This window comes from Hypanus sabinus, chromosome 11 (assembly GCF_030144855.1).
Source record: "Hypanus sabinus isolate sHypSab1 chromosome 11, sHypSab1.hap1, whole genome shotgun sequence".
Lineage (NCBI taxonomy): Eukaryota > Metazoa > Chordata > Chondrichthyes > Myliobatiformes > Dasyatidae > Hypanus > Hypanus sabinus.
Window position 1 is genome coordinate 43,678,300 of NC_082716.1, and position 27,805 is coordinate 43,706,104.

Consider the following 27,805-nt stretch of genomic DNA (forward strand, 5'->3'; position numbering starts at 1 on the left):
AAATAAAGTGTTTAAAGCTCAGTTTTAATGTATTCTGTATAATTTAACACAAAGACACTAAATAAGATAGATTACTGCCCTGCTAAATGGTCTACTCTAATGATCACGATCTCATATATGCAAAGTTGACATTAAAAAATACTATTTTAATAGTATCATCCCAGTGATTAAAGCATGCCTTTATACCTGCCAGAGCATCTTGATAAAGCTGTATGCAGTGATTGAAGATGTCCTTTGGGATAGATTTCTCATCAGGTAAACATTGCAAGAGGATGACTATCTCTGCCTGCCCCACAGCATGCATTCCCTTAGTAGTGAAGGACCAACACTTCCTGTTTACATCTGAGAAAAAAGTTATGATTGTCAGATACATCAATTTTGAATTAAACCCATAATTAATAAGCATAATTCCTAATTTTCAAAAATTAAGCTCTGTCACTGACTATAATTTCTGCAATTCCAGACTATTAAAAAAATGGGCATTTTTTTTCCAGTTGCTAGTTTGGAAATCATGGGGTTTCTTCAGGGATTAAATTATTTTCTCCACAAGTATTAAGGTTACCCCAATAATTATTCAAATCTGAAAATATCAAACTCCTTCTATTTCATCTCCATTATGCTTGTTCTAATGATAAGACTTCCCAAACAAGCACCTCAGAAATGTCCTCCTCCTTCCTCTATTGTGATTTCAAGCTTTTGACCACACCTCATCCACTCTATTTCTTCCAGCTCTGCTATCAGCTCTTGTCCTTCTGGGCACAGGATAGAGCTCTCCTGATCCTCACCTCTACAATACTAGCCTAAACATTCAATCAATGTCTTGTAATTTCACTAGCTTCAACAAGAGTTCTCTACTACACACTTCATAAAAACAGTTAATTTTCATATTTAAAAGAGTACAAATCCTGCCTAACATTCTACTACTACAAAATCACAAATATTGACAATATTTTCAAAACAGGAACCAAAAATCTCACTTACAAATGGAAAACTAAGGGCTGTCTCACAACAAGCTTCTAATCTCCAAGATAATGAAGTAACCTTTCACATTATGATTAGACACAACAGCACAAAAGGCAAAGATAATTATAAGCAATATTTTCTGGACCTCAGGAGAATGCCACACCTTCAGGAAATTCAACACAATTTGACCTGAATTTCATATTTATGAACAGTACACTGTGAATTTTGAGGGCTTACAGATTTAAATGGCTACTTGAAACTTGATAGGGCGAAAATCAAGTCTGATGTAGCAGTATTTCAGTGAAGCAAGGGAAATTACAGAGGGCTGAGAAGGGAGTTGGCCAAAGTAAATTGGAAGGAGCTGTTGGCAGGGATGTTTCTGGGGAAAAATGAAGAAGGTGCAGGACTTATATATTCCAAAAATGGAGAGATACTCAAATAGTAAAATAGTACAACCATGGCTGACAAGGGAAGTCAAAGCTATTTTAAAAGCAAAAGAAAGGACATACAACAAAGCAAAAATTAGTGGGAAGATAGAGGATTGGGAAGTTTTTTAAAACCTACAGAGAGCAACTGAAAAATCATTAGAAGGTAAAAGATGAAATATGGAAGCAAACATGCAAATAATATCAAAGTGGATAGAAAAAGATTTTTTTCATGTATGTTAAAAATAAAGAAATGAGAGTGGACATAGGACTGCTGGAAAATGAGGCAGGAGAAATAATAACATGAGACAAGGAGATGGCTGATGAACTAATTGAATATTTTCAATCAGTCTTCACTGTAAAAGACACTAGCAGTATGCCTGATGTAGTGTGTGAAGGAAGAGAAGCGGGTGCAGTTACTGTTGCAAGAGAGAAGGTGCTCAAAAAACTAAAAGACCTAAAGTTACATAAGTCACCTGGACCAGATGAACTGCACCCCAAGGTTCTAAAAGAGGTAGCACTAGAGAATGTGGTGCTATTAGAAATGATCTTTCAAAAATCATTGGACTCTGGCATGGTGCCAGAGGACTGGAAAATTGCAAATGTTACTCCACTCTTTAAGAAGGGAGGAAAACAGCAGAAAGGAAATTATAGACCAGTTAGCCTAACCTCAGGGGTTGAGAAGATGTTGGAGTCAATGTTAAGGTTGAGGTGATGGAGTACGGGGTGACACAGTACAAGATAGTAGAAAGTCAGCATGGTTTCCTTCAGGGAAAATCCTGCCTGACAAATCTGTTGGAATTCTTTGAGATTACACATAGGATAGATAAAGGGGGTGCAGTGGATGTTGTATATTTGGATTTTCAGAAGGCCTCTGACAAGGTGCCACACGAGGCTGCTTATCAAGTTAAGAGCCCATGGTATTGCGGTTAATTTACTAACATGGTTAGAGCATTGGCTGATTGGTAGGAGGCAACAAGTGGGAATAAAAGGATCCTTTTCTGGTTGGCTGCCAGTGACTAGTGGCATTCCACAGGGGTCAGTGTTGGGACTGCTTCTTTTTGTGCTGCATATAAATAATTTAGACGATGGAATAGATGGCTTTGTCGCCAAGTTTGCAGATGATACGAAGATTGGTGGAGGGACAGGTAGTATTGAGAAAGCAGGTGGGAAGCAGAAGGACTTAGTCAGATTAGGAGAATGGGCAAGAAAGTGGCAAATGAAATACAATGTTGGAAAATGCACAGTCATGCACTTTGGTAGTAGAAATAAACGCGTGAACTATTTTCTAAATGGGGAGAAAATCCAAAAATCTGGGGTGCAAAGGGACTTGGGAGTCCCTTAGCAGAACACCCTAAAGGTTATTTTGCAGGTTGAGTCAGTGGTGAGGAAGGCAAATGCCACGTTAGCATTCATTTCAAGAAGTCCAGAATACAAGAGCAAAGATGTGATGCTAAGGCTTTATAAGGCACTGGTAAAGCCTCACCTTGAATATTGCAAACAGTTTTGGGCTCCTCATCTTAGAAGAGATGTGCTGGCATTGGAGAGGGTCCAGAGGAGGCTCACAAGGATGATTTCAGGAATGAAAGAGTTAGGGGGATCTCAATGAAACCTTTGAAGGCCTAGAAGGACAGTAGATCTGGAAAGGATGTTTCCCATGGTGGGAGAGTCCAGGACAAGAGGGCATTGCTTCAGGATAGAAGGGTGCCCTTTCAAAACAGAGATGTGGAGAAATTTCTTTAGCCAAAGGGTGGTGAATTTGTGAAATTTGTTGCCACATGCGGCTGAGGAGGCCAGGTCATTGGGTGTCTTTAAGGCAGAGATTGATAGGTTCTTGTTTGGACATGGCATCAAAGGTTACAGGGAACTGGGGTTGAGGAGGAGAAATAAAATAGAATCAGCCATGAGTGAATGGTGGAGCAGACTCAATGGGCCAGATGGCCTAATTTTTCTTCTATGTCTTATGGTTTTATGGTTTTTTTGCCACATTGACAGAAAAATTATACACAAGGAAGATAACAGGACAATACATAATGGAAGCAGGCCCTTTGGCCCAAATTGTCCATGCCAAACAAGTTGACCAACCCAGCTAGTCTATTTGCCCATATCCTTCTCAACCTTTCTTATCAATGTAGCTGTCTAAATGCCTTTTGTATGTCCTAACTGTACCTGCCTCTACCACTTCCTATGGCAACTCATTCCAAATACACAGCACCCTCTGTGGTCCTTCAAATCTATCCCCTCTCACTTTAAACACAAGTCCTCTAGTTCAGGACTCCCCTACCCTGGTTGAAAAGACTTCAGCCATTTATCTTTTCCATGCCCTTCATGATTTCATAAGATTCTATAAAGGTCACCTCTAAAGACTCTTATGCTCCAAGAAAACATAGTCCAAGCCTGCTCTGCCTTTCCCTACATCTCAAATCCTCTAGTTATAGTAACATCCTTTAATCTTTTCTGCATTCATTCCACTTTAATGATTTCCTTCCTACAGAATTAGTCAGATTTAATATCACCAGCATATGTTGTGAAATTTGTTGTTTTGCAGCAGCAGTACATTGTCATATATAGTACTGTGTAATTATACATTACACCAAGTATATATCAAAAATAATTAAATTGTACAAAAAAGAGGGAAGAGACATTGAATGCATGGTTAAAGCAGGGTGACCAGAACAATGAACCTGCAACTCTAGTTCCCTCTATTCTGCAACACTCCTCAGGGCCCTGCCATTTACTGTGCAAGTCCTGCCCTCAATTGTCTGACTAAAATGCAAAACCACATAGTGATCCAAATTAAACTCCATCTGCCACTCTTTAACCCCTTGGTCCAGTTGATCCCATTGACAATCTTAGCTGTCCACTATACCACCTTCCTCACTGTCCGTTAATTCACCAATTCTAGTGTCAACTGCAAACTTACTAATCATTTATATTCTTAACCAAATTGTTCATATAAACAACAACCAACAGTGAATCCAGCACCAATCCCAGCAACATACCGCTGGTTACAGGCCTCCAGTCTGGAAATTAAACCTTCATGGCCATTCTGTCTCCTATTGTCAAAATATATTGGAAACTAAGAGGGAAAAAACGCACACCAAGGAAAGAGGTTAAAAAAGAAAGGGAAACATCTGCATGTATATAGAAACTTTCTCAACCTCAAAGCACTTAGCAGCTAAAAAAGCTGTACCTGCTATCATACAATGTGGAACACAACATACCTCACCAATTGATTAACAGATATATTTTCTCTACAGCAATAGCGATATAATTAAATATTGACTGGTACACTGGAAAACAAGCTCCAAAGTAATGCCAATGAATCTCTGATATTTCAAACTACACAGGTAGCTATTGGAACAAAGTCATACTTCACTAGATTCCCCAGCAATAAAAGCTCACTTCCTCAGTACAGTAACAACTGGAGGCTCCTCCACCTTCACCTGCAGCCTTCTCAGACTCATGAGCAGCAGGTGCACATGCCTCCCTGCCTCAAATACCAGCCTGCTCAGTTTCTCTAGCAGCAGCTCCAGCTGAAGCTTCCTCCATCTTTACCAGCAATCCACTCAGCTTTACCAGCAGCAAGAACTCAGCAACAGCAGAAGCTGGAACTTATTTTAGTAACAGCAGAAGCAGCTCCACCATGTGCCTGCAGAAAACAATGTTAGGTTCAGTCCTATCCTGTACAGCAGCAGCCTGCTTGAACAACAACTGCATTTGTGGCCCAGCTATTATGGTAACAGCCACGTATGCCAGGTGCCTGTGTAGCATCTATTGAAATGGTGCAGCTTCACTCCAGCAGGCTTAAGCCACAAGCATTAACTGATAATCCATAAAACACTGGAGAATGAAGCTTTTGCCTGCAGTACGGCCATAAAGGCAACACAGAAATATGCCTTACTCCCTTTGAAAACTGATGGCTTCTCATCTCTGATTCATCATCTTAATCAGGGCCACTCTGTAGAGCTCCATTTTTACATAGTCCTCTCTCAATGTCTCCTTTGCCATCACTTGCATTTAGAGGTGCATGTGTAGAGTTGATGGGAGTATGAAATGGGATCAATTGAACAGTGACTGACAGTCAGCATGGACTCAGTGAGCCGAATATTGCTGTATTTCTGCACAGTTTGACTCAATGACTGTTACTACACTTTTGTGTTCAAGCCTTTCACACTTTTTGATAATGGAATCCAAAATCTTCTTGCTTGTTGGTAAATCTGCTACTAACTCAGCCAGTGGTGATAACACTAGCAACAACCAGATGCAAAGTAACAGCAATAGGATTTCAGAAATTATACGTGCCATTGAAGATAATAAAGTACATGACAACAAATCAACTTAAAACTTTCTAAATACAAACTGTAGAAGTAATTTGGATTTTCATCTCTCACATTATTGTAAAACATTACTTACAATTGACAAGTTTGACCATGACAAGTAAGTTGGCATTTAAAACAAAAACTAGAGGGTCGGGGCCTCCTTCTTCCAACTGCAGCATCAGAGAGACCTGCGAGGGTTGTTCCTCAACTGCATAATCTAAAACAAACAAAATATATATTTTTTAAAACATTTATGAAAACTGATGACAAGATTAGTGTATTACATGAGTCAACTTAAATCTGAAAATTTTCTTGTATATAAGCCCTTAATTTTCTCATATCCTAATACACTAGAAGATAAAATGAAATTGGAAAGGTGAGGAAATGTACAGGAGTGAAAATAAAAGTCCATGCAGTTAGAATGACCTCATTGTCTCTAGAAATTTCAGAGCAGAGACAATGTTCAGAACCATTCTGAAAAAGGTTGCTCTGGTTTAACTAGCCAAATTCCAAATCCCAATTCATCCTTGGCTCTCCTGAATTTATTAAATGAGACATATTGATAGGTTAAGAAAATATGAACTTACTAAACATTATGCTAGTTCATTATTAAATATTCTTGTAAACAGTTTCCAGATTGCAAATATGGCAATTAATCTGTTGTGGAACTAAATATCTCAATGCGGTTGAATCACAGTTCAACATAAACATGAAGGACAGCAATTCTGAATTTCAAACTTTAGATTTCAACCCATGATAACTGTAAACCTTGTGTAACAGTAGTTCAGGTAATGTAAATTCCCCCTTACAGAATTCACAAATTACAACCAAATCAGCTGAGATGTGATTTTTTTTTAAGTGGAAAAAAGACCATATTTATTTTCAGTACAGCAACAATTGGAGCCTCCTCCACCTTCACCTGCAGTCTCCTCTGTCTCATGAGCAGCAGCTCCAGCTAAAAAGTACTAAATAATAGTTTCTGCAACTCTCATTTCTCAATGCATAAATAAATGACATGACTTTGCATTATGGAAAAACTCACAATATAGGGTACTTCTACCCCTCTCCTATAGTATGGGGATTGCCTGCAAATACTGCCAGTTAAGATAAATAAGTAGACATCTTCAACCTAGCAGTGAAATCATTTAACTACCTTCAAGGTAAATTAACGCAACCCGCACTTGAAGAATGACAACAATGGGGCTATAGGATCTGAGGCTGGAAGGTGAGATTAGGGGTAACTGGTTTCCCAACAGACGGGATAGTCTGAAGGGACTTCTCCGCTGCCACTTATTTTAATGATTCTAAGACTTAACAATAAAAGCAATCTACCACACTTACCTCCTTTGACGCCTGTAGAGATGAGAATAGGTGGGAGCCCATTTTCTGGGACCAAATTAATTGCACTTCCAACTGGACTGCCAATCTGGGCTGTACTACTTAATGATGAAGCCACATTCTAAAACAGAATAAAATTTAAAAGCCTTTATTATTAATCAAATTAAGTGGCATAACCCTCAATATTTTATTTTAAACTTAGTATTTAAAAGAGATGTAATGGATGACTCCTTTAGTAATCAAGATAATAAAAAGTAAAGAATATGCTGCAAAAACTGCAAAATTTTAGTACCTCAAAGCACATTTTCTTATATGGAGAAACTTGCAAAGATATCAACACAGTTGCATAATAACACCAACAGCTCATTGATTTATCAGCTTTCATTTTAAATGTTGAGGCTAATTATAAATGATTGCAACTGTTCTGTAATTCAAGTAAACACAATTGAAATAGTGCTGAGATCCCCTTTTTGTGAAATAACAACTGGAACTTTTGCAACAAGGAGTGACAACAAAACCATCAATTATTTTGGATTAGGGAAAACAAATATCTGTAGATTATTTTATTTGAAGTAAAATGCAATGAGCAGGTCAAATAATTAAGGTCATGTAGCTCAGCAGAAAGAAATAATGAAAAAAAATTAGAGTAAAAATGCCAAAAAGAAATAACCCACCAGATAAGCTCAGTTAACATCATCAACCAACATGGGCTGATAATGAGTTGAAGATTTCCACCTTAGTAATTGCTGCCATAATATTTACTCAATATCAGCTTGAAGGACTAACACGTGGTCCACATGACAACTAATCAAATATTCTACATTCACTTAATTCATATAGTTTAACATTATTATAAAGGAACTTGTTGGATCTATTAAAAATGAAAATATTGTTTACTAAAGTATGGAAGTGAAACTCTCTGGAAGAAGCGAAATTTAGCAAATTAAAATAATTAAACAGGTCAAACAGTACCAAATATAAGAATGCAAGTCCAATTTCCTGGAACTCCCCAACTTTCCCAGTCAAATGAACAAGAAAATGGGACTTCCATACTGTAAAAAGATTACATAGGATAGTTTGTCAAAAGTTTTCAGGGAAGTTTTCTTAATCAGTATATAAAAATCCCAATGAGAGAGTGTGAGATACTTGATCTGCTATGAGGGAATGAGACAGGGCAGATGTCAGAAGTTTAAAGAGAGCAACATTTTGAATCTAGTGATCACAATGCCATTAGTTTCAAAGTAAATATGCAGAAAGACATGTCTGGTCTGATGGCTGAGATTCTAAATTGGAGAAAGGCCAATTCTGTGGTATCAGAAAAGATCCGGCAAATGTGGATTAGGACAGGCTGTTTTCTGGCAAAAGTGGGCTGAAAAAATAGCAGATGGAATTTAATGCAGACAAGTGCGAGGTGTTGCACTTCAGTAGGACCAACCAGAGTAGATCTTACACAGCAGATAATAGTGCACTGAGGAGTGTGGTAAAGCAAAGAGATCTAGGAATACAAGTCTATAATCCATTGAAAGTAGCATCATTGAAAGTAGATAGGGTGATAAAGAAGGCTTATGGCACATCTCCTATGGTACAGGAGATGGGATGTTATGTTGAAGCTGTATAAAACATTGGTAAGGATTAATTTCGAGTACTGGATGCTTGGTCACCTCCCTACAGAAAAGAAGTAAATAAGGTTGAAAGAATATAGAGAAAATGTACCAGTATGTTGCTGGGTCTGGAGGACCCAAGTTATAAGGAAAGATTGAATAGGTTAGGACTTTATTCCTTGGAATGTAAAATATTGAAAGGAGATCTGATAAAGGTATACAAAATTATGAGGGGTATAGATAGGGTGAATGCAAGCAAGCTTTTTTCCATTGAAGTTGGGTGGGACTACAACCAGAAGCCATGGAAGGGAGAAAGGTAAAAAGTTCAAGGGGAACATGAGGGAAAATTTCTTCACTCAGAGGGTCATGAGAGTGTGGAATTTCCTGCCAGAGGAAGTGGTGCATGTGAGCTTGACTTCAACATAAGAGAAAGTTGGTGAGGTACATGGATGGTAGGGGTAAGAAGGATGATGGCCCTGGTGCAGGTTGATTGAAGTAGAAAGTTTACATCATTCAAATGGACAGGTGGGTCAAAGGGTCTGTTTGTGTGCTGTACTTTTTCTATGGCTTGTTACATGCTCACAGTTTGAACACGGGACAGTGGGATGGTGTAATGGTCTTGTGAGTGGGATAATGTACAGGTGACCCCTGTTTTTCGAACATTTGCTTTATGACAGCTCGCTGTTACAAAGGACTTACATTAGTACCTGTTTTCGCTAACCAAAGAGGATTTTCGCTTTTACGAAGAAAAGACGGCCACTTAATACATGTGTTTACCCCAAGAAAGACTACCATGACCATGAAACCTTGTGCGGGCAGTTGTGTGTGCATGCATGAACATCCGTAGGCATGTACATGCTCATGCATGTATGTGCCAATTTTTTTTCTCCAAATCGATTTTGGCTCGCTGTCTTCCTGATCTGATAAGTGAAACTACACCACACATACAATATTTCTACTTTATATAGGCTGTATATTTATCATATCATCCTTACTTTTACTATATGTTAGTGTCATTTTAGGTTTTATGTGTTACTTGGTATGATTTGGAGGGTTATTTTTTGGGTCTGGGAACACTCAAAAATTTTTCCGATATAAATTAATGGAAATTGCTTCTTTGCTTTATGACATTTCAGCTTACAAATGGTTTAGTAGGAACGCTCTACCTTCGGATAGCGGGGGAAACCTGTAATTGTCTCACGACCATGGGGTGATGTGCTGTTGCATGATGGCATGTTCCAAACAGTATTTAAACCAAGCCTGTGGTTTGTGATACTGTTCTTATTTTTAATTTTGGTCCAACATTGTTGTTGATGGTCAGAGGTGTGGAGGCTCCACTGGTTTTGTTTGTTGCACATTTATTTTTCTCTTACGGTCCAGTATTGGAGAGTGAAAGCATTATCGGAGTTATTCGAGTTCAAAGGATTGGATAAAGTTAATGTTGTTCAGCGTCTTGGGAATGATTGACCTTTTTTTTGACTTCATTTAGGAATTGTAGCATGCACATTTGAGTTGAACCCCTGCAAGGTCAGGAAGGTTTGTGCAGTGACCACCCTCCAGTCAAAAGGTCAGTTCCTTTTATTTCCTTGTGATTTCTTCGAACAAGGCATCTCTCAGCTGTGGGATCGGCAGATCGTCGTTACTTTGAAGTAACAGGGAAGTTGTCTCGGGGAAGTCTCTCCTTAATGACTGTATAAACCACATGGACTTTTGAATTTATCACTTTAAGTCTGTGCTTGGATGAGAACTCATTAAGAACAGTTTCTAAGTTTGACTGTTAGATATTGCCGCCTAACTGTTAACTTCCGGTTAAGTTAGTTGTTTGTTCACTTTTTAAAGTTTTGAGCAGAGGTTAATAAATTTCGGGATTTGTTTTAAATCCTGTCTCAGTTTCATATTCATTGCTGCTGCATTCATAACAGACTATAAAAAATATTTTTTTAAAAACTGAATTTCAAATTAGAATCAGATTTATTATCATCTGATTTCAATGGCAACATTTTGGTGCATTGTGGCAGTAGTATAAGACAGACATAAAATTGCCACAATTATAAAAAATAAATAAATAAAGTGCAAAATAAAAGGAATGATGAGAGGTATTGATAGACTCTTGGGCCATCATGCAATTCACTGGAGTACGGTATTGAAGGGGATAGTTCAAAATGCTGCACATGAATATAAAAAATCTCCAAATGGAAAATCAACAGAATGAAGATTTTCTGAGAAAACACATTTAAAATGTTACTTGTAACCAATGATCTGTTATTTTACATACTTAATTTTAGTAGCAAAATAATAGAGATCCAACTCAAATTTTAAAATGGGAAATGAATATAGCATGAAAACTGCCAGATCAGGGGGTGCGTCAAGAAAAAACATTCTTTACATGGCCTTATATCTTAAAATATTCAACAGCAAGATGGCAAAGAACCAAAGCTTGAGAAGGATTTTAAGGCTTATAAATGTTACTCCTGAATCAAAGGGAACTATAAAGAAAAGTGAACTGATAAAACAATTGAAAATTAATTGTAGAATGAAAAATTAAAATATTACAAAAAAATTGAAGGAACTTGGCTGTTTACAAAATCTGCAGTCTCATGTCTCTTGATGCTATAAATGCTGCAAACTACTGAGATCATAATGTATGAAACAAAGACCATGTTTTTGATGGACTATCTTTCACACATAATGATGTTCTTAATATCCAGTCAGCTAAAAAAATAATGGTAGATGAAATATTGTAAGGGGGGGGGGGGAAGAGAGACTTATCTTCTAATGATCAGAACAGCCCATAATTAGCTTCTGCTAGATTTAGCAGAGTTGAAATGATTTTAAATAGTCCTTTTGCTAATTATGGCTGTATAATATAAACAATTGTAACCTATAATTAACAAACTGCAGGAACTTTTAGCTCCTTTGGTTCATTAGAACAAATAATTGGACAGTTTGTTGAAAATACAGCTCCTCAGGTTGACCTTGAACAACCAAATGCTCAATAAAACAACTAAAAATCATGTAGATGAAGATGCACTACTTCCACAAGGTAGTATAGGATGATTTTAATTAAAGTGATCTTAATTCAAAAAAGTAATAATTTGGACTTATAGGTACTAAGTCTCAATAAACAAGTTGAAACAAAAGCAGATGGCTTTGAGAAAGCACATTAAAAAGGTCAAAAAGGGGAGATTAACAGATGACTGAAAACTCTAATGGATGCAAAAGAAAAATTGCAAATAAAGAAAGTTAAATTATTGAATCAGAAGAAAACCTTATAAGGATTGCAAAATTGGTATCCAGTAGGTCACAGGCAAATTTGGAAGCAATAATGAAAACAACTTTATTACTTTACACTGCAGCATTAGATGCAAGAGCAACTTGACATTTTGCCATCAGAGTGTGATAAATGACCACAGCTAACTAATTTACAGACTGAAGCAGTGTCTTTTTAAAGTGAGAACATGGACTGGAATAAAATGACACAAATCCAAAGTTGACAATGAACTGGGTCTCAAGATGGCGCTTATGGAGTGAGACTGTTTTAGGCTTCGCTCCAATTTTTTTACCTTTTTCTACCTGCAAACACCCCCTAATTGACCTGTTTGACCTCTAATTGACCCCCTAATGAACCTCTATTCTAAAGGGGTTCATACTTAAGAAATATTTTTCAACTGTTTGAATCATTTTCAACTCGTTAAAATGTCTAAACCACGAGAACCTAAGGAATCCAAACAGACGAAAGAACTGTTAACTTTGGAAGCAATGGCGAAACTTATGGACGAGAGACTTGAAAACTGGAGAATAAATTAACCCCAAAGCTGTCTGCGCTCAATGAAATTTTAAAGACAGTCGATGCAAGACTTCAATCACCTACACTGGATTTACAACAACAACAAGAATTTTAGTTCTTGAAGATGCCGCTCGCCAGAGAGATTGCAAAATTGAAACTCTGCAACAACAGCAAGCTTCGACTTCTCAACTGCTGAATAGTTATAAATCTAAAATTACTGATCTTGAAAATCGGTCTCGAAGACAAAATCTCCGGATAATTGGGCTTCCGGAAAATTTTGAGAACAGTGATCTGACTGTATTTTTCTCTAAATTTTTAATGGACGTCTTCGGCTCAGAAGTACTGGATACCCTTCCAATAATCAACCGTGCACATTGCATTTCTCGTTTTCAATCAGCTTCAGGTACGAAACCACAACCAGTGATCCTCCAGATTCATTATCCTCATACCAAAGAACGTTTGATTCGGGCTGCCCAGAAAAAGGGTATGATCAGCTTCAAAAATTTTAAATTTCGAATTATGAAAGACTGTAGTCCCGAAGTTTTAAGGGCAAGAATGGCTTTTAAATCGGTTATGTCGGAAATTCATCAGAAAGGCTACAAACAAGCATTGTTATTTCCAGCACAAATGAGAGTTACTTATCAGCTGTTCAAATCTCCAGCGGATGCTCAAAGATTCCTTAAAGAATAGTACTCTTTTCTACTACGAGTTGACTAATGTATTGTAATTTTACTATTTGTATTAAATTTTCTTTTCTTTTCTTCATGCTAATAATTAGCCTATAGATTTGGATCTTTTATAATTTAATGATTTTTGTGTGATAGCTAACAGTGTATTTCTTACACACGGTAAAAGTCTGTTTTTTTTGGTTTATCCTGAGTTTGTTCTTTTTAAATTATTATTTTGTTAGTTTTGAAAGTAACTTATTAGGTTCTTCTTTTAAGTTCTTATACATTTTTAAAATTTTTTTAACACTTTATTAAGTTTTAATAAAAAACTTTTCTAAGATGTCATTTCTTTTCCCCAAAAGACCTTAGTGCTTGGATACATCACATCCGTTCGGATGTGTCTGAATTAGTTTCAGGACTTTCTTTTAAAATACTAATACAATATTATCCATTTATGGGTTTTAACGTTTTAGTTTTTTTTTTCTTTTTTTCTTTTAATCCTTTTGCTTTATATATATATAACACTAATTTTATAGTTTAATCTTCGTTATATTAACCCTTTTTTTTAAATATGGGTGGTTTTATCTGTTTTTTCACTTTTTTGTTTGAGTTGCCATCTTGAGACATGGGGGTAAAATTCATTTTCGATTGCTTGCTTGCCTCTTTTAGGCTTTTTTCCTGGGGTTTTGGGGGTGGAGGGAGGGGAACTTTTTGCTTGCTTCACGCTTAGTTTTACTTCATGGGCTGACTTGAAAATACAAAAATGGTTGCAGTGTCATGACTTCAGGTTCCTCCTTGAACTTACTTCCTTCTTCTGGATTCATGAGGTCATCGTTTGCTTAACCTTATATGTTAATTGTAATAAATATTGGCAATATGGATAAGATTATTAATTTTGTTTCTTGGAATACTAATGGTTTAAATCATCCGATCAAACGGAAAAAAGTATTCAAAGTATTCCACAGAATGAATGCTAATATTATCTTTCTACAAGAGACTCATGTGAGGAAGGTGGATAGTCAACATTTTTTTAGGTTTTGGAAAGGCCTTGAATTCCCAAGCCAAAGTAAGAGGCGTTTCCATTTTTATAGATTCTTCAACCTCTTTTATACACTATGAAACAATTTCGGACCCACAAGGTAGATTTTTGCTCATTACTGGTTCACTTTTTAATCAAAAAGTTGTTTTAGTTAATGCTTATGCTCCGAATACTGATTGTCCTGAATTTTTTAAGTTTTTAATTACATCCTTTCCTAATTTGAATCAGTACATGTTGATAATGGGTGGGGATTTTAACTGTTGCTTAAACCCTTCGATGGATAGATCTAAGCCCACTCAAGCTCTTCCGAATAAATTGGCCTCTTTTATTAATTCCTTTATGGTTGACTCTGGAATCTCTGAAATGTGGCATTTTTTACACCCCAATGTCAAAGAATTTTCATACTTTTCCCATGTTTATCACAATTATTCAAGAATTGACTACTTCTTTATTGATCATCGTTTACTTACAGATGTTATTGATTGTAAATATGATTCTATTACCATTTCTGATCATGCACCTTTGAAGCTATCTATTAAGACAATGGATTCATCTTCTAATTCTAAATCTTGGAGGTTCAACTCTATTTTATTGCAGGACCCAGACTTTCTTAATTTTATTAAACAATAAATTGATTTGTTTTTCTCAACAAATTTTACAGAAGAGATCTCTAGTGGAACATTATGGGACACTTTTAAAGCATTTATTCGTGGACAGATTAATTCATACTCTGCTGAAGTTAGGAAACAAATTAATTCGGAAATATTAACATTGGTTGATAAAATTAAAGCAATTGATAAGATTTATTCAATGACCCCTAGCAAAGAACTTTATAAAGAAAGAGTTGAACTTCAAATGGAGCAAAATCTGTTATTATCCTCTTCGATTGAAAATCAGTTAATTAAATCTAGAACCCAGTTTTATGTACATGGAGATAAATCTGACAAATTATTGGCAAATCAATTGAAAACTGCTTCAGTTAAACTACAAATTACTAAGATTCATAAACGAGATGGCGCTTTGACGATTGATCATAAAGAGATAAATAAAGCCTTTCAAGATTTTTATAATTCTTTATATCAATCAGAATTTGTTGAGGATTCTTCTATAATGGATGAATTTTTAAGAAAATTGAATATCCCAAAATTAACTACAGAAGATAGCATACTTCTAGACGCACCTATTACGGAAACTGAAATAAAACAGGCTATTTTTTCAATGAATTCAGGTAAAACCCCGGGTCCGGATGGTTATACTGAAGAATTTTTTAAATCCTTTTCCTCCATACTCTCCTTGGCTTTATAAAATTTCTGAAGATGTGTTAACTGTAGGTAAATTGCCACCATCTTTTTATGATGCCTCCATTTCTCTAATTCTTAAAAAAGATAAAGACCCCACTGAATGTGCATCCTATTGGCCTATATCTTTACTGAATACGGACTTCAAGATTTTTAGGAAAATTTTGGCCACTAGATTAGAAAATATATTACCTCGAATTATCTCTGAAGATCAGACTGGATTTATTAAAAATCGTTATTCATCTTTTAACATCAGAAAATTGATTAATATTATTTATACTCCTTCATCCAAAATACCAGAACGTGTCATTTCTTTAGATGCTGAAAAAGCATTTGATAGAGTTGAATGGCCATATTTATTTAATACGTTGCAGCATTTTAATTTTAGTTCGAAATTTATATCATGGATTAAGTTAATGTATTATAAACCTTTAGCTTCGGTTTTCACCAATAATCAAAGTTATCTCCTTTTTTTCCAGTTATTCCGAGGTACAAGGCAAGGCTGTCCTTTAAGTCCTTTACTATTTGACATTGTTTTGGAACCTTTAGCTATTGCCATTCGTGAATCACCCAATATTTTGGGTATTACCCGTGGGGAAGGCACTTATAAATTATCATTATATGATGATGATTTGTTACTATACATATCTGACCCTGAAAGATCTATTCCTGCTATTTTATCCTTCCTTGCTCAGTTTAGCTGCTTTTCTGGTTACAAACTGAATTTTAATAACAGTGAATTATTTCCATTAAATATGCAAGTTCCAATTTATAAACACTTGCCATTTAAAGTTGTCACAGATCATTTTACTTATTTGGGTATTAAAATTACCAAGAAACATAAGGGTTTATTTAAAGTTAATTTTTTACCTTTAATTGACCAAATTAAGCAACTTGTTACCAGGTGGTCCCCATTATCTTTGTCATTGGTTGGTTGAATTAATGCTATTAAGATGACAGTGTTACCCAAAATTTTATATTTATTCCAAGCACTACCAATTTTTATTCCTAAATCATTTTTTTGATATTATTGACTCTAAAATATCTTCATATCTGTGGCAGAACAAAAATCCTAGACTAAGCAAAAAATATTTACAGAAGCCTAAGAAGGAGGGTGGTTTGGCTTTGGCAAACTTGAGATTTTACTATTGGGCAGTCAATATTCGATATTTAATATTTTGGACACAAGAATCGATTATCGCATCTTGCCCACAATGGGTAAATTTGGAATGTAAATCTGTACAAGACTTTTCATTGTTTTCAATTTTAGGATCTTCGCTTCCTTTTTCTTTATCTAAATTGAATAAACAAATAACTAATCCCATAGTTAAACATACATTGTGAATATGGTTTCAATTTTGTAAATTTTTTGGCTTGAATAAATTTATCTTATCAAGCCCTATTATATCTAACTTTTTCTTTCGACCCTCTTTTATGGATATTATGGAAAATAAAAGGTATAACATGTTTCATTATCTCTTTTTAGATAATAGTTTTATGTCCTTTGAACGGCTAATAAATATAATTTACCTAAAACTCATTTTTTTTTATATATCTGCAAGTTAGAAATTTCTTGAATAATATGTTACAGTCTTTTCCGAAATTATGTCCAATGGACATTATGGAAAAATTTTTAGCTCTGAATCCTGGCCAGAAGGGTTTAGTAGCCACCATTTATAATATGACCATGAAAATACAGCCAGAAGTATCAGAAAAAATTAAGGAGGAATGAGAAAAAGAACTTCATTGTCTTATACTCACTGAGCAGTGTGAGAAAATTTTACAATTACTCAATTCCTCTTCTATTTGTGCTAAACATGCCCTAATACAATTTAAGGTTGTACATAGGGCTCCACATGTCCAAGGATAAACTTGCTCGATTTTACTCTCATGTTAATCCAACCTGTGACATGTCATTCTGAAGTTGCCTCATTGACCCACATGTTTTGGTCTTGCCCTTGTTTGCAAAGTTATTGGAAAGATATTTTCGGTACTATTTCAACAGTTCTGAATATCAAATTGCAACCGCATCCAATTACTGCAATTTTCGGTTTACCAATGGTGGATAATATTTGTTTATCCCCCTCAGCTCGACGGATGATTGCATTTGTTACATTAATGGCTAGAAGATCTATCCTATTGAATTGGAAAGAAATTAATCCTCCAACTATATTTCAGTGGTTTTCTCAAACTACCTCTTGTTTGAGTTTAGAAAAAATTAGAAGTGTTGTTTTTGATTCTTCAGTTAAATTTGAAGAAATTTGGAGACCATTTATCCAACATTTTCATATCAGTTAAACTGACTTTTCCTAAACCCTGCTTCTATTATCCTTAATTATTTGGATGGAGGTGCGGAGTTATTGACGCTACTGTGTATATTTGACATAATGCAATTGCCCATGTTGGTTAGGTTTTTTTTTTCTTTTCTTTTTTGTGATTTTTTTTCTCTCTTATTTACTCCCTTTTTTCGCAATTACTGTGAGTTTGGGAGGTTATTATATATGGATTATCATCATGAATGTATACTTAACCTATTAATTATGTACTTTCAAACTCTCTGTATTCATGTTTCATTTATGTTTGTTTAAAATCAATAAAAAGATTAAAAAGAAAGAAAAGACAATAAACTGAATGTGACAGTTTACATCTGGTGCTGGTAAAACAGGTAGACACAAAGTAGATGAAGATTTTAGGCAATAGGAAAAGGGGTAAAACAAGATAACTGAAAATGTGTGTTCTGGAACAAATACCTGGAATTTACACGCCTAAGTGTTGTGGCAAGTAAACTTGAGAAAATCTGCAAATGCTGGAAATCCAAGGCAACACACACAAGGAAGAGATCCAGGTGGTGACAGGCAGGTGAGAAGAGTTAAGACGCCAGAGTGGGGAATAGAAGAGGAGAAGGAGAGAAAATTATTTTACCAGAAAGGAGAAATCGATATTCATGCCATCAGGTTGGAGTCCACCCAGATGGAATATAAGGTGTTGCTACTTCAGCAAGAGTATGGCCTCACCTTAGCACAAGAAGAGGCCATGGACCAACATGTTAGAATGAGAATAGGCATCAGAATTAAAATGTTTGGCCACTGGGAAGCTCCGCTTTTGGTAGATGGAATAGAGGTGCTCAACAAAGTAGTCCCCCAATATATGATGGGTTTCACCAATGTAGAGGTGGTGACATCAGGAGCAGCATATTTTCAGGTGATGACGTCAGCAAATTCATAGGTAAGTAGTGCCTCTCCTGGAAGGACTGCTTGGGGCCCTGAATGGAGGTGAGGGAGGAGGTGAATGGGCTGGTGTAGCACTTTGGCTGCTATCAGGGATAAGTGCTGGGAAGGACAAATAAACAAGGGAATCTACAGAGGAGAGAGATCCCTGTGGAAAGCAGAGGGAGGTGCTGGTTAAGATACATTTGGTAGTAGGATCCCCTTTGAAAATGGCTGAAATCGCAGAGGATGATTTGTTGGATGTGGAGGCTCTGGGGTGGGAACCAAGGACAGGAGAGACTATCACACTTGGCAGGAAAATGGGGTGAGTGTGGATGTTCAGAAAATGGAGGAGATATGGTGAGAGCAGCATCTATGATGGAGGAACGGAAACCCCATTCTTTGAAGGCGGACATCTCTGATGTTCTGAAAAGGAAAGTTACATCCTGGGAACAGATGTGGTGGAGACAAAGGAACTGAGAAAAGTAAATAGCATTTTTACAAGAGACAGGGAGGAAAGACGTATAGTTAAGAAAACTGTGGGACTCAGTAGGTTTATAAAAGATGTCAGATGACAGTATCTCTAAAGATGGGGACAGAGATCAAGAAAGCGGAGGGAGGTATCAGAAATGGACCTAGTGAATTTAAGGGCAGGGTGGAGGTTGGAGGCAAAGTTGATAAAATTGACGAGTTCAGCATAGATGCATGAAGCAGCAATAACGCAGTCGTCAATGTAGTGGAGGAAGAGCTGGGGAGCATTACCAGGGAAGGCTTGGAACATGGACTGTTCTACACAGCCAACCAAGAGGCAGGCAAAGCTGGGACCCATGCAGATGCCCATGGCTACCCCTCAAGTCAAAGGAAAAATTGTTGAGGGTGAAGACCAGTTCTGCCAGATGGAGGCAGGTAGTGATGGAGGAGAACTGGTTGGTTCTTCAGACAGAAATGGAGCATTTTAAGACCTTCTTGATGGGGGATAGAAGTGTTTGGGGACTAGATATCACTGGTGAAAATGAGGCCATCAGGGCCAGAAAAATTAAAGTCACTGAGGAGATCCAGAGCATGATAAGTGTTGCAGATGAAGGTGGGAATGTACTGGATAGAATAGAGTTAAGGTATGAGGTCATGTGTTCAATGGGGCAGAAGCAGGCAGAAACAATAGGCCTACACGGACAGTCTGGTTTATGGATCTTGGGTAGGAGGTAGAAGTGAGCATTGTAGGGTAAGGAATCTGAGTTTGGTGGCAGTGGATGGGAGTTCTCCAGAATTGATGAGGTCAGTGACAGATAATCTGGTGTGGGGTCCTTTTCAAGGGATAGGTGTAAAAGATAATAGAACAATCAGAAAGAAATGAAAGTGAAAAGCCTCACCACCAAAGTGTTCACAAACTGCATTCTGTCACTACTGTGCAAAATTCCTAATTCTCTGTTGACAATCATGTTTCTCCTCTGACACAACACCTCACAACCATTGTCTAATTCAAGGGACTGCCATCTTTTGGTTTTACTTTTAACAATGGCTTAATTTTCCAACCTAGGGATTTTTTTAAAGTCTCAAAAAAATTGCAAGGATTGAAACTGGATTATTACCACATAAGACCAAAGACACCACTATAGAATACAAAACCTAAGAGTTCATGCTGGATCAGTCAAAGCAATATTTTCAAGTTTTATTATGGTGAAAACCAGTTGCCTACCTTTCTAAATTGACAAGGTCCAACATTTTTGCCTACACCAGTACTTGCCTAGAGCTCATGAAGGCAGTAATAGAAACAGTGTTGGAACCAGATGCAAATCCTTATACTCCAATAGCATTCTTGCTGTTCAAAATCAGCCAGGGATCAGTGGGAAGCAATTGCTGTGACAGCTGTTTCAGATGGGCTGAGGCAAGCCATGCACCTGATGATGCAAGGAGCTCATCCTTGCCGACACATTGACTAAGGGCTGGCAGTAGCTGCTCCGCATGTTGACAAGCCATGTGCATCCTACTGCTTTGGTTTTTGTGATGGAAGCTACTACTGACCTCTGTTTGGCTGCATAGCCCTCTGAGCCCAGATATTTATTTATGGTCATTCGCTCGAGTCAGATAACATTTCCTGCTTAGAAAAACTGCACAGCCTAACAAAGATGGGGAGATAGTGGAATCTTCACATGCAACATGAGGTGAGATGATGAGAGGGTCTATAAGATCCAGGCAACCTGTCAACATGTAACAAAATTTCTGAACCTGTTATATCAATGCAAGCTTTTTGATTCAGGCATGAGCTTTAAACAAGATGGTCAAAAAGGTTGCTATGGATGTTGCAGGCCAAAGGTCTTGTTTCTCTGTCGTACAACTATGACTGTGATACTCAGAGCATCTTTTCAATGCTCAATTTGATTCAAAACACTTCTTTAATTGAGACGGTAAATTTTCAACAGCAACTACAAAGTATAATAGAGTTACAAGTACTGTATAATAAAATGTTATGGTTTTGACTACAAGGTCACCATGTTATGGTTGGTCTGTATTGTCTTAGGTTCAGAAAACAGGTAGAGTCAGAAATTATAATTTCAGGCCCTCACTACTAAACAGCAGCAGCAACATATTCTCCAGTACTGACAACTTTGAAATGTCAGTGTCTGCAGATGAAAGTGGATGACAAATTTTTGACTTCTCTTTCTATGGATCAGAGAGCTCTTGAAATATTTGAAGAATTGTTTTTAAATGAAAAGCCAGAATTCTATCTTTGCTGTCAGCACAGCTACAATCAGTGCAGATCAAAAATAGTACTTCCTTCATGCTGACAGTCAACACTGGTCCACCTCAAGGATGCATGCTTAACCCATAGCTCTACTCTCCCTATACTCACAAATGTGTGGCCAGGCAAGCTTTATAAATTTGCAGATGACACAACTACTGTTGGCAGAATTTCAGATGGTGATGAGGAAGCGTACATGAGAGAGAGAGAGATCAGATGGTTAAGTGGTGTCACAACAACGACCTTTACTCAACGTCAGTAAGCCCAAGGAATTGATTGTGGGCTTCAGGACAGGGAAGTTAAGGGAACACACACCAGTCCTCATCAAGGGATCAGCAGTGGAAAGGGTGACCAGTTTCAAGTTCCTGGTATTGAAGGTCTATCCAGGGCACAACATATTGATGCAATTAGAAATCAGAATTGTGTTTAATATCATAGACATATGTCATGAAATTTGTTAACTTTGCAGCAACTGTACAGTGCAATACATGATAAAAATAGGGAATAAACTGAATTACAATAAGTATTTATATATTTTTTAAATAGTAATTTTATTAGTAAAAAAAACTGAAATTAGTTGTTTTATAGCAGCAGTACATTGTAATATATTGTAATAAAACTATAAGTAACAAAAAGTACATATAAAAAATAAAAAGGTAATGTAAAAAGGGAGGGAGAAAAAATATACTGAGGAAGTGTTCATCATCTCTTCAGAAATCTGACAGAAGACAGGAAGAAGTTAATCATGAAATATTGAGTGTGTTTTCAGGTTCCTGTAACTCCTCCTTGATCTGGGAAATTACAGGCTGGTAAGTTTGACATCGGTAGTAGGTAAATTATTGGAAGAAGTACCAAAAGATAGGATCTACAAGTATTTGGATAGACAGGGACTTATTAGGGAGAGTCTATTAGAGTTTTTCAAGGGGATTACCAGGAAAGTAGATGAAGGGAAGGCAGTGGATGTTGTCTACATGGACTTCACTAAGGCCTTTGACAAGGTCCCACATGGGAGGTTAGTTAGGAAGATTCAGTCACTAGGTATACATGGACAGGTAGTAAATTGGATTAGACATTGGCTCAATGGGAGAAGCCAGACAGTGGTAGTGGAGGATTGCTTCTCTGAGTGGAGGCCTGTGACTAGTGGTGTGCCACAGGGATCAGTGCTGAGTCCATTGTTATTTGTCATCAATGATCTGGATAATAATGTGGTAAACTGGATCAGCAAATTTGCTGATGATACAAAAACTGGAGTTGTAGGGGACAGTGAGGAAGGTTTTCAAAGCTTGCAGAGGGATTTGGACCAGCTGGAAAAATGGGCTGAAAAACAGCAGATGGAGTTTAATACAGACAAGTGTGAGGTATTGCACTTCGGAAAGACAAACCAAGGTAGAACATACAAGGTAAATGGTAGAAAAAAAAACAGTGGACGTGGGTTAATGGTGAAGGGGGAAAAGTTTAAAGGGAACATGGGGGGGGGATTCTTCACACAAAGAGTGGTGGAAGTGTGGAATGAGCTGCTAGATGAAGTGGTAAATGCGGGCTCACTTTTAACATTTAAGAAAAACTTGGACAGGTACATGGATGAGAGGTGTATGGAGGGATGTGGTCCAGGTGTAGGTCAGTGGGACTAGGCAGAAAAATGGTTCGGCACAGCCAAGAATGGACAAAAGGCCTGCTTCTGTGCAGTAATGTTCTATGATGGTAGCAATGAGAAGAGGTGATGGGGGTCCTTAATGATGGATGCCACCTTTTTGAGGCATCGCCTTTTGAAGGTGTCCTGGATGTTGGGGAGGCTAGTGCCCATGATGGTGCTGGCTGAGTTTACCACTTTCTGCAGCTTTTGCCAATCCTGTGCAGTGGCTCCTCCATACCATACAGTGATGCAAACAGTTAAAATGCTCTCCAAGATATATTTGTAGAAATTTGTGAATGTCTTTGGAGACATACCAATTCTCCTCAAACTACTAATCAAATATAGCTGTTGCTGTGCCTTCTTTGTAATGCATCAATATATTGGACTCAGGATATATCTCAGAGATGTTGACACCCAGGATCTTATCTTCATATTGTCCGCAAAGTTGGCCACAAATACATCAATTCCATCATCCAAAATCACTGACATGTAACAAGTAAAGAAGCTGTCTCAACACCAATCCATGTGGAACACTACTAGTCACCAGCACCCAAACAGAGAAGACTCCTCTTTATTACCTTTCTATACCTCCGACCAATCTTCTGTCCATGCTAGTATTTTTCCTGAATACCACAAGCTCCTATCTTGTTCAGCAGCCCTATGTGTGGCACTTTGTCAAAGGCCTTGAGAAATTCCAAGTAAACAACATCCACTGACTCTCCTTTGTCTATTTTGCCTGTTATTTCCTCAAAGAATTCCAACAGATTTGTCAGGCAAGTCTGCCTCTTAAAGAAAACTACTGATCTTGACCTATTTTATGATGTGCCTCCAATTACCCTGAAGCCTCATCCTTAATAATGGACTCCATCAGCTTCACAACCGCTGAAGTCACGCTTTTCTTCTGCCTCCCTCCCTTCTCTGCGTGGAGTGATATTTGCAATTTACCAGCCCTCTGGAACCATTCCAGAATCTAGTGTTCTTTGAATGATCACTACTAATGCCTCCAACAATCTCTTCAAATACCTCCTTCAGAACCCTGAGGTGTACTCCATCTGTTCCAGGTGGTTAATCTACCTTCAGATCCTTCAGCTTCCCAAGCACTTTCACCTTATATTCACCTGTTCCCTTGAATTTCTATTCTAGTATACTACTAGTGTCTTCCACACAGAAAACTGATGCAAAATACTTACTAAATTTATTTGTTATTTCTTGGTTCCTCACATTTTCCAGCAATCCAATATCCATTCTTGCCTCTCTTTTACTCTTTATATACAGTTGCAAGAAAAAGTTTGTGAACCTTTTGCAATTACTTGGTTTTCTGCATTATTAATCGAAATGTGGTCTGATCTTAATCCAAGTCACAGTAATAGACAAACGCAATGTTTAATCATTCACAGTCCAGCCTGGAAAAAGTATGTGAATCCTTGTATTTAATAACTGGTAGAACCTCCTGTAGCTGTTGATTGGACTTACACAACGACAAGGAGGAATTTTAGACCATTCCTTCATACAAACCTGTTTCAGTTCACTATTTCTGGACCTCTTCTGGTCATGCCAGAGCATCTCAATTGGGTTAAGGTCTGGACTCTGACTTGGCCATTCCGAAACATGAATTAGAAACATAGAAAACCTATAGCACAATACAGGCCCTTCGGCCCACAAAGCTGTGCCGAACATGTCCTTACCTTGGCTTACCCGTAGCCCTCTATTTTTCTAAGCTCCATGTATCCGTCCAGGAGTCTCTTAAAAGACCCTATCGTTTCTGCCCTGGCAGCCCATTCCACACACTCACCACTCACTGTGTAAAAAACTTACCACTGACATCTCTTCTGTACCTACTTCCAAGCACCTTAAAACAATGCCCTCTTATGCTAGCCACTTCAGCCCTGGGAAAAAGCCTCTGATTATCCACATGATCAATGCCTCTCATCATCTTACACACCTCTATCAGGTCATCTCTCATCTTCCATTGCTCCAAGGAGAAAAGGCCAAGTTCACTCAACTTATTCTCATAAGGCATGCTCCCCAATCCTAATCTCCTCTGCACATCCTTCCTGTAGTGAGACGACCAGAATTGAGCACAGTACTCCAAGTGGGGTCTGACCAGGGTCCAACATAGCTGCAACATTACCTCTCTCCTCTTAAACTCAATCCCATGATTGATGAAGGCTAATGCACCGTATGCCTTCTTAACCACAGAATCAACCTGTGTAGCAGCTTTGAATGTTCTATGGACTCGGACCCCAAGATCCCTCTGATCCTCACACTGCCAAGAGTCTTACCATTAATGCCATATTCTGCCATCATATTTGACCTACCTCATACTTACCTGGGTTGAACTCCACCTGCCATCACTCACTGGTCTATAATTTCCTGGGCTATCCCTACTCCCTTTCTTGAATAAGGGAACAACATCTGCAACCCTCCAATCCTCCGGAATCTCTCCCATCCTCATTGATGATGCAAAGATCATCGCCAGAGGCTCAACAATCTCCTCCCTTGCTTCCCACAGTAGACTGGGGTACATCTCGTCCCGGTGACTTATCCAACTTGATGCTTTCCAAAAGCTCCAGCACATCCTCTTCCTTAATATCTACATGCTCAAGTTTTTCAGACCGTTGCAAGGCATCCCTACAATTACCAAGATCCTTTTCCATAGTGAATACTGAAGCAAAGTGTTCATTAAGTACCTCTGGCATCTCCTCCAGTTCCATACACACTTTTCTACTGTCACACTTGATTGGTCCTATTCTTACAATTCTTATCCTCTTGCTCTTCACATACTTGTAGAACACCTTGGGGTTTTCCTTAATCCTGTCTGCCAAGGCCTTTTCATGCCTCTTCTGGTTCTCCTAATTTCATTCTTAAGCTCCTTCCTGCTAGTCTTAAAATCTTCTAGATCTCTATATTACCTAGTTTTTTGAATCTTTCGTAAGCTCTTCTTTTCTTCTTGACTAGATTTACTTAAGCCTTTGTACACCACAGTTCCTGTACGCTACCATCCTTTCCCTGTCTGATTGGAATGTATCTACGCAGAACCCCACACAAATATCCCCCGAACATTTGCCATATTTCTTCCGTATGTTTCCCTGAGAACGTCTGTTTCCAATTTATGCTTCCAAGTTCCTGCCTGATAGCCTCATATTTCCCCTTACTCCTATTAAACATTTTCCTAACTTGTCTGTTCATATCCTTCTCTAAAGGAGATGGAATTGTGATCACCATCTCCAAAATGCTCTCCCACTGAGAGTCTGACACCTGATCAGGTTCATTTCCCAATACCAGATCAAGTACAGCCTCTCCTCTTGTAGGCTTATCTACCTATTGTGTCAAGAAATCTGCCTGAACACACCTTACAAACCCCACCCCATCTAAACCCCTCACTCCAGGGAAATGTCAATCAATATTTGGGAAATTAACATCTCCCACCACAACTACTCTGTTATTACACAGCAAACACGAGGAAATTTGCAGTTGCTGTAAATTCAAACAACACACACAAAATGCTAGTGAAACACAGCAGGTCAGGCAGCATCTATAAGGAGAAGCACTGTCGACGTTTCGGGCCAAGACCCTTCGTCAGGACTAACTGAAACATCGACAGTGCTTCTCCTTATAGATGCTGCCTGGCCTGCAGTGTTCCACCAGCATTTTGTGTGTGTTGTTACCCTGTTATTACTACTCCCTTTCCAGAATCTGTCTCCTGATCTGCTCCTCGATGTCCCTGTTACTATTGGTTGGTCTATAAAAAACACCCAGTAGAGTTATTGACCCCTTCCTATTTGCTAACTTCCACCAACAGAGACTCCACAGACAACCCCTCCATGACTTCCTCCTTTTCTGCAGCCATGACACTATCTCTGATCAACAGTGCCATGCTCCCACCTCTTTTGCCTCCCTCCCTGTCCTTTCTGAAACATCTAAAGCCTGGCACTTCAAGTAGCCATTCCAGCCCCTGCACCATCCAAGTCTCTCTAATGGCCACAACATCTTAGCTCCAAATGATGATCCACACTCTGAGCTCATCCACTTTATTCATAATACTCCTCGCATTAAAATAGACACATCTCAAACCATCAGTCTGAGTGTGTCCCTTCTCCAACACCTGGTTATCCTCCCTCTCGCACCATCTCCAAGCTTTCTCTATTTGTGAGCCAACCTCCCTTTCCTCCGTCACTTCAGTTTGGTTCCCACCCCCCAGCAATTCTAGTTTAAACTCTCCCCAATAGCATTTGCAAACCTCCCTGCCAGGATATCAGTCCCCCTCAGATTCAAGTGCAACCCATCTTTTTTGTACAGGTCACACCTGCCCCAGAAGAACACCCCCTTCAGACGCACCAGAAGAAACGCTAACGATCCCATAGTAGCGGGAAGCCATTTGAAGGAAGCCACGTGCATTGGATTCTGTGCCTGGAATCCGTGGCTGGAATCACGGAAAACCGCTTTTAGCTAACAAAGCCCGCTCCCCTGATTCAACAGATTTGCTTCATAAAGACCTGGGTAAGTTTTCTTTTCTCACCAATCTCTCTCTCTCTCCAACAAGTGAAAACCCAGCGGTCCCCCCCAACCCCCCCGCCAAAAGGCTGAGGCCTGCCGGAACTGAGTGACTTTTATATTTCCATCGGACGATATATTATCCCCTAGACAAACGATCAAGCCTTTCCTTATTGATGGTTATTATTAGACCCGAGCTTTTAGATTGGGTAGTGACGACGTATATTATCTGAATGTTTCTATTAATCGTATTTTTGTGCCCCTTCATAAATAAAGACTTTTAAAAATAGT

The 27,805-nt window shown here is 38.1% G+C and overlaps 1 protein-coding gene across 1 annotated transcript in view; it reads right to left on the reverse strand.

Moving 5' to 3' along the window:
- The window catches only part of LOC132401902 (zinc finger FYVE domain-containing protein 9-like), a 148,510-nt gene that overhangs the window by 37,189 nt on the left and 83,516 nt on the right, over positions 1 to 27,805 (reverse strand). The window contains exons 7-9 of the mRNA XM_059984242.1: positions 7,052 to 7,169; positions 5,805 to 5,927; positions 187 to 342 (exon numbers count right to left, since the gene is read on the reverse strand). Of these exons, the coding sequence (XP_059840225.1) occupies positions 187 to 342; positions 5,805 to 5,927; positions 7,052 to 7,169 (397 nt within the window). The remainder of the gene's footprint in view (positions 1 to 186; positions 343 to 5,804; positions 5,928 to 7,051; positions 7,170 to 27,805) is intronic.